The sequence below is a fragment of the Scyliorhinus canicula genome, chromosome 4 (genome assembly GCF_902713615.1).
Source record: "Scyliorhinus canicula chromosome 4, sScyCan1.1, whole genome shotgun sequence".
In the NCBI taxonomy this organism is placed as follows: Eukaryota; Metazoa; Chordata; class Chondrichthyes; order Carcharhiniformes; family Scyliorhinidae; genus Scyliorhinus; species Scyliorhinus canicula.
In genome coordinates this window covers 28911703-28924642 of record NC_052149.1, presented here as the reverse complement: position 1 = coordinate 28924642, position 12940 = coordinate 28911703, and the positions used below count along the sequence as shown (strand labels likewise).

Below are 12940 nucleotides of genomic sequence, written 5' to 3'. Positions count from 1 at the left end.
AACTTAACTGCTATGCTACCATTTTCATCTCTGCATATGCAAGGAAGTGACTAATGCCTACTTGTGGTCCCAGCTCCAAGAGTGGTTTGCGCTGAGACAGCGCACCACCATCATGGACTGCACTCCAGAAAACCAGCCGCACAAAACAAAATGGGCAAGACAATACTGAAATGTGTAGCCTGGAGGCTGGAGAGCGCTCCACCCAGCCCAAATTGCAGAGATGGAAATGGTAGCATAGCCCAAATTGGATCATCCTCTCGATCACTACTGCTCACAACACCCCTTCCCCCAATTTAACTCTCCTTTGCCTGTGAACTTCCAACACACAGCCGCTCCCTCCACCACAAGTCCAGTCTCTTTTCCTCCACACACTTCAGCTCATTCCAGAATTCAGCCTTTATTCATATACAGGCATGCACATATTCAAATTAAAGAAATACACTAATAATGCAGCTGCTTAAAAACATCCTCTTCTATTTTTTTTCCAAAGGGCAATTTAGCGTGACAATCCCCCTACCTTGCACATCTTTGGATTGTGGGAGTGAGACCAACGCAGACGTGGGGAGAATATACAAACTCCACATGGACAGTGACCGGGATCGAACCCAGGTCCTCGGCTCCATGATCCTTTTACTGTTTTAATGAGGATCTTAAAAAACGTCACCTAGTTATCAGTTCACAGATTCATAGTATAGCTTTATGTTTATATTTACCTTACATTATAATAATAATAATCTTCATAATTATCACAAGTAGGTTTACATTCACAGTGCAATGAAGTTACTACGAAAAGTCCCTAGTCGTCAAATTTCGGCGCCTATTCGGGTACACAGAGGGAGAATTCAGAATGTCCAATTCACCTAACAGGCACGTATTTCGGGACTTGTGGGAGGAAACTGGAACACACAGGGGAAACCCACACAGACACGGGGAGAAGGTGCGGACTCCGCACAGGCAGTGACCCAAGCAGGAATCGAACCTGGGACTCTGGCACTGTGAATTTAGCTGTATACGTTTATCTATATTTTCCGTAGCACAATCCTATATCATGTTCAGTACATCAGATCTTTTCTTCTTAACCTTCTGTTTTAGTTAAAAAAAAGAGCTTCATTTGTTATGAATCACAAAATAACAGTATCTCTTCCCTGTATCATCTCAGTAAAAGTACTTCAGCATGCTCTCTCTGGCTTAACGTTCTTTCTAAAATTGATTGGCCAAATCTTCAAAACAAGATTCTACTGTAGCCTACAAATGATTTGTATTGGCTTAGAATTACTTTTATTTATAAAACCTAGGACTGCCAGTACACCCAGGCAGGAGTGTAATAGAATACTGCAACCTGCCTGGATGAGTGCAGCTCCAACAACGCTCAAGAAGTTTGAAACCATCCAGGACAAAGCAGCCCATCCACCACCTCAGACATCACTCCCACAGCCACCTGCACACATTGGCAACAGCGTGTACCATCTGAGTGGTGCATTACAGCAACTTGCCAAAGCTCTTAAAATAGCACCCTCTAAAACAGTGAGCTCTGCCTTGGAGAGAAAGGGCAGTAGACGCATGAGAACACTGCCAAGTTCTCCAAGTCATACATCACCCTGACTTGAAATTATACTGTATTCATTGTCGCTGCATCAAAATCCTAGAACTCTCTCTCCAACAGCATGAGAACTGCAATGATGCGAGAAGACAGATTATCATCACCTTTTCAAGGGCAATTAGGAATCGGCAAAAAAGCTGACCATGTCAGAGGTGCCCACGTCCCATGGCTGCATAACTATAATTTAAGTTTCACAATTTCTCTCCACTTGTGCAAATGGATTCCAAGTTTTTTTGCTCTTCTACCTTTAAGTATTTCTTAAAAGAGGATTAATTTTTCAGTAAAAAGAACAAGTCACATACTTCAACAACGTTGGAAGGGCAATTAATGTATGAACCCACTTTTTAAAAAAATGCAGTCAAATTCACCCCAACAAATATATCCATACAAATATAGAAAACACAAAACCTTATGTCCACAAATATTCTATTTTGATTTACAAACCAATTTATATGTTTAAATGACCTGAATCTAATAATGACACAACCTGCTAAATGCATTTTTTAAACAGAATTTACAGTGCAGAAGGAGGCCATTCGGCCCATCGAGTCTGCACCGGCTCCTGGAAAGAGCACCCTACCCAAGGTTAACACCTCCACCCTACCCCCATAACCCAGTAACCCCACCCAACACGAAGGGCAATTTTGGACACTAAGGGCAATTTATCATGGCCAATCCACCTAACCTGCACATCTTTGGACTGTGGGAGGAAACCGGAGCACCCGGAGGAAACCCACGCACACACGGGGAGGATGTGCAGACTCCGCACAGACAGTGACCCAAGCCGGAATCGAACCTGGGACCCTGGAGCTGTGAAGCGATTGTGCTATCCACAATGCTACCGTGCTACCGTACTGCATGAAACAGTTCACAAGTAAATTTGATTATTTCCTAGAGCAGCACGGTGGTGCAGTGGTTAGCACTGCTGATTCACGGCACCGCGGACCCAGGTACGATACCAGCCCCGGGTCACTGTCCGTGTGGAGTTTGCACATTCTCCCAGTGTCTCCATGGGTCTCCCCCCCAAAAAGATGTGCAAGGTAGATGAATTGGCCACACTAAATTGCCCCTGAAATGGAAAAAAAGAATTAATTATTTCCCATCTAATATTATCAACTTATTTTGCTGATAATTGACAGATCCAAGTTACGATTGTGACGGCACTTACCAGAAACCTGGCACAAATTAACCAAACCGAAATCATGTCAAACAGGATGAAAATTGTTCTGGAATTGTCATCTGTGATTAGAAAACAACTCTGCAAGAGCTCACTCTGTTGTTTTTTTTATTTATTTAGAGCTATTGATCCAATCCATTTGTAGATAAAATGAGATGAGATGCTCACTGACATGCTGTCAAGTGCAGTTCGTACCAATAATAGACTACGCTGTCTACCCTGCCCTCGGGCATTGTTTTGCTTACAAAATGATGTAGAGCGATGTGCTGGAAAAACAGATTGACAAACAGTCTCAAACCTATCTTGTATTCAGCTACACTGTTGGCTCGGCACAACATTGAGGGCCGAAGGGCCTGTTCTGTGCTGTACTGTTCTATGTTCTATGTACACAAAGTGTAGTTTCATAGTTCAGAGAACACTGATTCATGTTACGAGATTTTAAGTTGACACTTAGGAAATAGACATGGAAAAAGATTAATTTTAACTTCTCTACAGAATACAGTTAACAAATGACTAATTAATTAAATTAAATGCTGAGACTTCAGGCTTTTATCCTGTTTAACATTATCAATGTGTAATAATTACAGCAGATGCTGTCTCCTAGGTGACGTCACAATTGTGATTGGGATGGAAATAATCACATTTATTTGTGGACTGTTTTTGTGTGCTCTGCAGGTTGTGCCATTTTAGATGTAATTTAAGCTTAGAAAGTGGCTTATAAATTGTGCTGTTTTATATTTATGTAAATATATTTCTTGGGGGAAAATTAACTGCTGGAGATATTTATTGTTTGTAGTACAGATAGAAAAATGTCTCAAATGTTTCAGCCTAAGAGCTTGTGGAAATTACAATAATGGAGGGAGGCCCATTCAGCATAGCAAGTGGTTGCGGTGATATTTTGTTAAATTTAAGGCTGTGTTTTTTTGTGCTGCAACAATAGGGGGAGCACTTCCTGCACACACTGCTGTGCTAAAAGGAACAAGGGGCGAGATTCTCCCATATGGGGAGAAATCGTAAGGCTGACGTCAAACCCGGGCGGGTTTGACGCCAGCGCCCCCCTTCCCGACCGGGAACCGATTCTGGTCCCCGGTCGGGGCTAGCAGCCGGACGCCGTAGGCTCCGGCATCACGGGCTTAACGAATTTCGTTAAGCCCGCTTGCCTGAGTTTGCGCCGGCTGACGCTTCATATGACGTCAGCCGCGCATGCGCGGATTGGAAGACTCCAACCCGCGCATGCGCGGATGACGTCATCGCGTATTTGCGCGAAACCCGCGCATGCGTGGGCCGGGATGCCCCTCAGCCGCCCCGCGAATGGATACTGCGGGGCGGCGGAAGGAGAAATAGTGAGTGCGATTCTCCGCACCCGCGGAAAATCGTAAAGCCGTCGTAAAAATCGGGAGCGTTTTACGACGGTCGCGAAGGCTTCATTTCCCGACGGATTCACTTCCGGGAAATGGGCTAGTAGCGCGGCCGCGTCAATTACGTGCGTGATGACGACGGAACGCGGCGACGACACGATCACGCCCACGTGACGCCGCCCGACGCCGTAAAAAGGCGCGGGCGACCACAGAATCTGTCGGGCAGGATGTCGGAGCCGAGGAGAGCTGCTCCTCGCTTTGTTGATGCGGATATCGAGGCGCTGCTCGATGCCGTGGAGCAGAGGAGGGGCATCATCCGCCCGCGGAGAGGGCATCGCCAACCTGCCAGCGCGGTACGCCAGGCCTGGCGTGACGTGACTGCTGCCGTCAGTGCTGTGGGGCAGACCCCTCGCTCAGCTGAGCAATGTAGGAAGAAGCTACACGACCTCACCAGGTCTGCCAGGGTAAGTGCCATGAGGGTGCCCCCTAGTCACAACCATCCCTCCCCCTTAACTTAAGCCCCCCCCCCCCCCCCGGCACGGGAGGGGGGGGAGGGGGATTGGGGCAGAGTTATTTGAGGATGGTTCACAAAGTTGTCGCAGACCCAGCGCTCTGGCCCCGAGGAGAGATGCAATCGTCTTATGACAACTTGACCCCCCCAAACTGTGCCAGTATCTGAACGGACTGCTGATACCTTCCGTTTTGTAATGATCTACCTATGTTCCCTCCCCCAACAGGCCAAGGCCGCTCACAACCGCCGTGAGCGGCACAAGACTGGAGGGGGTTCGCCCAACCTGCACCCCCTCAGCACCTTTGAACAGAGGGCCCTGGACCTTGTTGGGGGGTCTGCCACCCGCGATATCGCGCTATGCGAGGTTGGCGGAACTGCAGCAAGTGAGACAACCCTCCCTGACAAACACTCACCCCTCCCCCATCCTCTGTCCCTTCACACACCCTGCCCACTGGGACACCTCCCCCATCCTCTGTCCCTTCACACACCCTGCCCACTGGGACACCTCACCCATCCTCTGTCCCTTCACACACCCTGCCCACTGGGACACCTCACCCATCCTCTGTCCCTTCACACACCCTGCCCACTGGGACACCTCACCCATCCTCTGTCCCTTCACACACCCTGCCCACTGGGACACCTCACCCATCCTCTGTCCCTTCACACACCCTGCCCACTGGGACCGTCTAGCGGCCTGCCGAGCAAATCTAAATAACCCGTCTCATTCTCTTCCCTAGGACGTGATGCCGAACGACCAGGGCCGTCTGCCTCCAGACGGAGACAGGAATCTGCCGCCACCTCACCCGGGGCCTCACAACAGAGGGTGCCCGATCAGCGGGCAGCCCCATCCGCCCCAACCCAATCTGCGGACCAGGACGCACAGAGGGTTCGAAGTCCACAACCACCAGAAATGGCCAGGGACAATCCTCCTGACGCTGAGCAGCCCCACACCCTGGAGGAGGCCCTAAACATTGAGAGTGTCGGGCTTGCGGCACTGCTTTCTCCCACCACATCCATCATCCCAGACACACACACCCCGGCGGGCCTATTTAGTGATGAGTCTCCTGGGGCACAGTCTGGTTGGCACATCACAGCTGAGCAGGTACAGCAGGTGGAGGTCGGAGCAACAGAGGGCCCGGACTCGCGGAGAACAGACCAGGCCCAGGATGCAGCTGGCTCCCAGACGTTTTCTGAGTTCCTGGAGTTTATCAACCCACCCGCACAGCCGATGCCTCAAGAAACCCAGGGAAACAATGACGGGAGGAGGGCTGCCTTCCTGGCTCTGCAGACGCTGTTAGAGGAGTCGAAACGCGTCCAAGAGCAGGGAGTGGTGCCGCTCATGGCAGAGACCCAGTCCGACACTGCACAGGTGGCATCCGCGGTGGAGGCAATGGGTCAGGTTATGCAAGACGTTGGGGTTAATGTGCACGCGTCATCCTCGGCCCTGGACAGGGTTGCCCTCTCACAGGCAGCAATGTGTCAGAGCCAAAACGACATTGCCGGCACCCTGCGGGCCATGGCCGAGTCTCAGCAGGTCATGGCCCAGTCGCAGCACGCCATGGCACAGTCCCAGCAATCGATAGCACAGTCCCAGCAGTCGGTCGCGGAGACCATCAACCGCCTGACACATGTGCTGGATGGCGTCGTGCACACACAGGTTGAGGTCGCACAGTCCCTGGTGGGAATGTCTAACTCCCTGGACTCCATCTCTGCAAACCTTCGGATCCTGGTGGATACCGTTGCAGGCCTCCAGGACTGGCAGCGCCAGGTGTCGGTGGTGCGACGGGGCACCTCCCCGCTCGCACCTCTGTCCCAAAGTGAGGCCCGGGGGCCACCGGGCTCCCCGAGGGAGGAGGTTTCGGGGTCCGTCCCATTAAGGGCATCACGGGACGTCCCGGAATTCTCGGCCTCCCCCCGTCCCATCCCTGGTGTATCGGGTGGGCAGCAGGCAGAGCAGGGTGGCACAATGTCACCCGAGACGCCCGCAGAGCAGCCTGGCCCATCAAGGCCGGGTCGCCCCAGGAAACGCTTAGCCAAGGAGAAACGAGTCGAGGGGGGCGATTCACAGCAATCCTCCTCCACTCCTGCTGTATCATCTGGGGAGTCACTTAGACGTAGTGGTAGGGCCCGTAAGGCAACTAAGATAGACACTGAGTAAGTTGGCACGGGTGAAGGGCACAGTTTAGTTGTAGGGGCTAGGGCACCTGTAAATAATTGTTAACATTAAACGCACTGTTCCACCTTACTTGTAATACCGTGTGATTGTTCCACAGCCAAAGGAATCGTGATGGTGACCGAGTGTCGCTGGGGTTGACGGGTGGTGAAACCTCGGTACCGGGTGTGCAGTCCCTGCCCCTACCCCCTCCCACAGCTGGCCCACGCGGGCACGTGATGGAGTGTCAGTGACAAACTCAGCGGCCACCAAGGTGGATGGTTCAGCTATTGCCATGGGTCAGACTCTCTCTAACGATTCTGAGCTCACAGCTCTTCGCAGAGCGGGCTGTCATCATTCCACATGGCACTGATCACACCCGCTGACACAGCCATCAATGTTGTGCCATTCCGTCTGTACCCAGTGATAAGCGTCATGTCGAAGTGGAGCAGTGTACACTGAGGTGGGGGGGAGTTGTGGTGGTGGCAGTTGTGTGGTGGCCCTCTGCATGACTAGCGATGCAGGTGGTGGTTTGGTGTTCATCGGGGACGTCACATGCGATGCGTGAACCATGCTGCCACCAGGGCGTCGCGTGCCCGCCGTCCTTGCCGGGTCCGTCGTGCCGCCTCCTGGACATCACCAGCACCTGGGTCGTGTCTGCGTTCTGCGCCCGCCACTCCGCCAGCCTCCTCCTCCTCCTCCTCCTCCCTCGCCTCCTCCTCCTCCTTAGGATTGTTATCACTAAGGAGGGAGTGATGGGCAAGCTAATGGGGCTAAAGGTAGACAAGTCTCCTGGCCCTGATGGAATGCATCCCAGAGTGCTAAAAGAGATGGCTAGGGAAATTGCAGATGCACTAGTGATAATTTACCGAAATTCACTAGACTCTGGGGTGGTCCCGGTGGATTGGAAATTAGCAAATGTGACGTCACTGTTTAAAAAAGGAGGTAGGCAGAAAGCAGGAAATTATAGGCCAGTGAGTTTAACTTCGGTAATAGGGAAGATGTTGGAATCTATCATCAAGGAAGAAATTGCGAGGCATCTGGATAGAAATTGTCCTATTGGGCAGACGCAGCATGGGTTCGTAAAAGGCAGGTCATGCCTAACTAATTTTGTGGAATTTTTTGAGGACATTACCAGTGCAGTAGATAACGGGGAGCCGAAGGATGTGGTATATCTGGATTTCCAGAAAGCCTTTGACAAGGTGCCACACAAAAGGTTGCTGCATAAGATAAAGATGCATGGCATTAAGGGTAAAGTAGTAGCATGGATAGAGGATTGGTTAATTAATAGAAAGCAAAGTGTTGGGATAAATGGGTGTTTCTCTGGTTGGCAATCAGTAACTAGTGGTGTCCCTCAGGGATCCGTGTTGGGCCCACAATTGTTCACAATTTACATAGATGATTTGGAGTTGGGGACCAAGGGCAATGTGTCCAAGTTTGCAGATGACACTAAGATGAGTGGTAAAGCGAAAAGTGCAGAGGATACTGGAAGTCTGCAGAGGGATTTGGATAGGTTAAGTGAATGGGCTCGGGTCTGGCAGATGGAATACAATGTTGACAAATGTGAGGTTATCCATTTTGGTAGGAATAACAGCAAACGGGATTATTATTTAAACGATAAAATATTAAAGCATGCCGCTGTTCAGAGAGACTTGGGTGTGCTAGTGCATGAGTCACAGAAGGTTGGTTTACAAGTGCAACAGGTGATTAAGAAGGCAAATGGAATTTTGTCCTTCATTGCTAGAGGGATGGAGTTTAAGACTAGGGAGGTTATGTTGCAATTGTATAAGGTGTTAGTGCGGCCACACCTGGAGTATTGTGTTCAGTTTTGGTCTCCTTACTTGAGAAAGGACGTACTGGCGCTGGAGGGTGTGCAGAGGAGATTCACTAGGTTAATCCCAGAGCTGAAGGGGTTGGATTATGAGGAGAGGTTGAGTAGACTGGGACTGTACTCGTTGGAATTTAGAAGGATGAGGGGGGATCTTATAGAGACATTTAAAATTATGAAGGGAATAGATAGGATAGATGCGGGCAGGTTGTTTCCACTGGCGGGTGACAGCAGAACTAGGGGGCATAGCCTCAAAATAAGGGGAAGTAGATTTAGGACTGAGTTTAGGAGGAACATCTTCACCCAAAAGGTTGTGAATCTATGGAATTCCCTGCCCAGTGAAGCAGTTGAGGCTCCTTCATTAAATGTTTTCAAGATAAAGATAAATAGTTTTTTGAAGAATAAAGGGATTAAGGGTTATGGTGTTCGGGCCGGAAAGTGGAGCTGAGTCCACAAAAGATCAGCCATGATCTAATTGAATGGCGGAGCAGGCTCGAGGGGCCAGATGGCCTACTCCTGCTCCTAGTTCTTATGTTCCTCCTCCTCCTCCTCCTCCTCTGTGCTGGCACCACTGCCACTAGCTTCTCCCTCCGCCTCCTGCAGCAGGTCATCTCCCCTCTGCATCGCGATGTTGTGCAGCGCACAGCAGACCACTACAATGCGAGCGACCCTGTCGGCCTGGTACTGCAGGGCCCCTCCAGAGCGGTCCAGGCACCTGAATCTCATCTTCAGGAGGCCAAGGCAGCGCTCCACCACACCCCTGGTTGCTGCATGGGCCTCGTTGTATCGTGTTTCCGCATTGGTCTGAGGCCTCCGTATAGGCGTCATCAGCCAAGACCTCAGCGGATAACCCCTGTCGCCTAGCAACCAGCCCCTCAGCCGGGGGGGACGTCCCTCAAACATCGCAGGTATGAACGACTGCGCCAGTATGTAGGAGTCATGCACACTCCCTGGGAACCTTGCACAGACGTTCATGATCCTCATGTGGGGGTCGCATACCACCTGGACATTAATGGAGTATGTCCCCCTTCTGTTTGTGAACACTTCCTTGTCCCCTGCAGGCGGGCGCATGGGGACGTGAACACAGTCGATTGACCCCTGAACCCTCGGTATCCCGGCCACACTGGCAAATCCACGAGCTCGTGAGTCTTGACTTGCTTGGTCCTCGGGAAAGATGATGTAGCGGTCCGCGATGGCATAGAGGGCGTCGGTCACATCCCGGATGCACCTGTGCACCGATGACTGGGAGATCCCAGAGACGTCCCCGCTCGGAGACTGGAAGGAGCCGGTAGCATAGAAGTTCAGAGCGACCGTCACCTTGATGGCAACCGGGATCGCGTGTCCTCCCCCCGTTCCACGTGGGGCGAGGTGCGACAGGAGTTGGCAGATATGTATCACCGTCTGCCTACTCAGCCGGAGTCTCCTCCTGCAGGTGATGTCCGTCATTGTTAGGAAAGAGACCCGGACACGGTACACCCTCGGCTTTGGTCGTCGCCTCTGGCGCCGTGGCTGCACCCTCACTCTCTCCTCTTCCTCTTCCTCCTCCTCCTCCCCCCCATGCTGCTCGACGACTGGCAACTCCGCGGCCCTTCCCTCTGCTGCTGCAGCTGGCCCTGCATCCACTGCGGGTTGTGGCTGTGGATGCTGCTGCATCTCCAAATACAGTGCAGCGGCCCCAACCACTGCGCAGAACATAGCCGTTCTGTTCCCATACATTGTGCTAACCTACAGAAGGGTGGTGGGGGGCAGAGAAACGGGACATGTTAGACGGAGGTTAGTCGACATCTCGGCAGCCGCCTGCCACGGGATACCTGTGTGTCCCGGTGGCCTGGTCGCGCTGCTGACACGCGGGCAGCCTAACCCCTGGTCACTTTCTGCATCCAACGGCCAGTAAACTATGGCCTCCTCACCGGTGCGTCAGTGGCCTGTGTCCAGAAGCCACAGGGCAACCAGCGGCCGTGTCCTCGTGACCGGCACGCCATGGCATGGTGGCAGACATTTTGTAACGGGGTTGGGCGGCTCACTCTCTACCTAACCCCCCCCCCTCCGTCGCCCCCAACTGCCTCCCCCGTCGCCCCCCACTGCCTCCCCCGTCTCCCCCACTGCCTCCCCCGTCTCCCCACTGCCTCCCCGTCTCCCCCACTGCCTCCCCCGTCGCCCCCACTGCCTCCCCCGTCGCCCCCCACTGCCTCCCCCGTCGCCCCCACCGTCTCCCCCACTGCCTCCCCCGTCGCCCCCACTGCCCCCTCTGTCGCCCCCACTGCCCCCTCCGTCGCCCCCACTGCCTCCCCCGTCGCCCCCACTGCCCCCTCCGTCTCCCCCACTGCCCCCTCCGTCGCCCCCACTGCCCCCTCCATCTCCCCCACTGCCCCCTCCGTCTCCCCCACTGCCCCCTCCGTCTCCCCCACTGCCCCCTCCGTCTCCTCCACTGCCTCCCCCGTCGCCCCCACTGCCCCCTCCGTCTCCCCCACTGCCCCCTCCGTCGCCCCCACTGCCCCCTCCGTCTCCCCCACTGCCCCCTCCGTCGCCCCCACTGCCCCCTCCGTCTTCCCCACTGCCCCCTCCGTCTCCCCCACTGCCCCCGCTCTGGACCCCCTCCCGTTCTCAGGGATGCCTTCCCCGTTGTGGCCAGACTCGAGCGGTGCGCTGAGCGGTGCGCAGAGTGGTGCCCTGACCTCATCCAAGCTGTCGTCAGCCAGGCCGACTGGTTGACGAATTTAAAAAGCAGGTGTGTTTCACGACGTGCAAACAGGGCGCCATGACGTCGGGACTTCGGCCCATCCGGGCCGGTGAATAGCGGGGGGGGGGCTATCAGTGGCGATTCTGGTCGTGTCAGGGGCGGGAAGGAGGCGTTTGTCGGGAATGGCGACTCCGACATTTTGCGGGGTTCGGAGAATAGCGGGAGGGCGTCGGAACAGCGTCGCCGTAAAAATTTCCGACGCCCGCTATTCTCCGAACCGTCGTGAGTCCGGAGAATCGCGCCCAGTGTGCGGGCAGCGGGCCCGCTGCCCGCGATCGGTGCCCACCGATCGCGGGCCCATGGCACCCTTGGCACGGCCGTGGTACTGCCGTGCCAATCGGTGCCATGGTTATGAAATGCGAATGTTTACGGCCGTTTTTACGAACGGCCAGACCAGGTCTGTTTCCCGTTCATAAAAACAGCGTAAAGGGCTGGGACTTCGGCCCATCTATCAGCTGAGAATCGCTGCCGGCCGTAAAAAAACGGCGGCGGCGATTCGGGTCGGGAGTTGGGCGGGGTGGGAGGGGGGGGGGGGTGGGGGGGAGAATAGCAGGAGGGCGGGAAAACTGTCGGGAAGGCCCTCCCGCTATTCTCCGACCCGTCGTGGGGGGCGGAGAATCGCGCCCAAGTTGTCTTAACACAGACTAATGGCACTGTGCAGCCCTTCACCAATTGAAAGTTATTGTATCCATTTTACCTGTTATTTATCAGCTGTTCACCCTGTAAAACATGTTTCTGATAATTCAGTGAATGATTACGATATATAATTAGGACATTTCAGAAACTGAGATTCACAACTTCCAATTAACTCAAAACTGTGGAGAATTGATTGTAAAATTTTCAGTTTAAAAAATCAAGTATATTGAAAACAAAATTAAGAAATTTGTCTCATGTAAGATTCAAAACAATGTCCCTGGGATTAAGAGTCATAATATCATCCAACTGAGCTACCTGGGCTGAGAGAGGAAACTTGATACTGAAGTTAAACTTTATTTCCTTTTATTATTTCATGGGATGTGGGCATCGCTGGCAAAGCCAGCAACTGTTACCCATCTCCAATTGCCCTTGAACTTTCAGAGAACAATTAAGAGTCACCACATCACTGTGGGTCTGGATTCATAAGAAGGCCAGACCAGACAAGGATGGCAGATTTCCTTCCCTACAGTGCATTAATAACCCAGATGAGTTTTTAAAACAACTGATAAAAGAGTTTCATCGTCACCATTACTGAGACTAGTTTTCAATTCCAGATTTATTAATTGAACTTAAATTCCACCAGCTGCAGTGGGATTTGAACCAGTTTCTCCAGAGCATTATGCCTCGGCCTCTGGATTACTAGTCCAGTGACATTACCACTATGCTACCATCCCTCCCTTTGACAATGAACAGACACTCTGCTGCCCGGTGATGAGATGTTAGTCATGTCCTGGTGTTCAGGAAACTTTCACCCCCCCCCCAACATGGAAACCAGTTCTGAATGGCATAGTATAAAAGGTGACATCTTGGGCCCTTGTAATGAAAGTGGCCGATGCTATTTTGGATCTGGAACCATCAGGTTTTGTAATTCGTACCTA

General features: G+C 52.6%; 1 protein-coding gene across 3 annotated transcripts in view; it reads right to left on the bottom strand.

Moving 5' to 3' along the window:
* The window catches only part of LOC119964446, a 97781-nt gene that overhangs the window by 59338 nt on the left and 25503 nt on the right, over positions 1 to 12940 (bottom strand). Inside the window, exon 1 of one of the 3 annotated variants that reach the window (XM_038793931.1) lies at positions 2769 to 2856. The exons of the other annotated variants lie outside the window; for them this stretch is intronic. Within the exon in view, the coding sequence (XP_038649859.1) occupies positions 2769 to 2804 (36 nt within the window). The 5' untranslated portion in view covers positions 2805 to 2856. Of the gene's footprint in view, positions 1 to 2768; positions 2857 to 12940 lie in introns of those variants that run through there. 3 annotated transcript variants of the gene reach the window in all.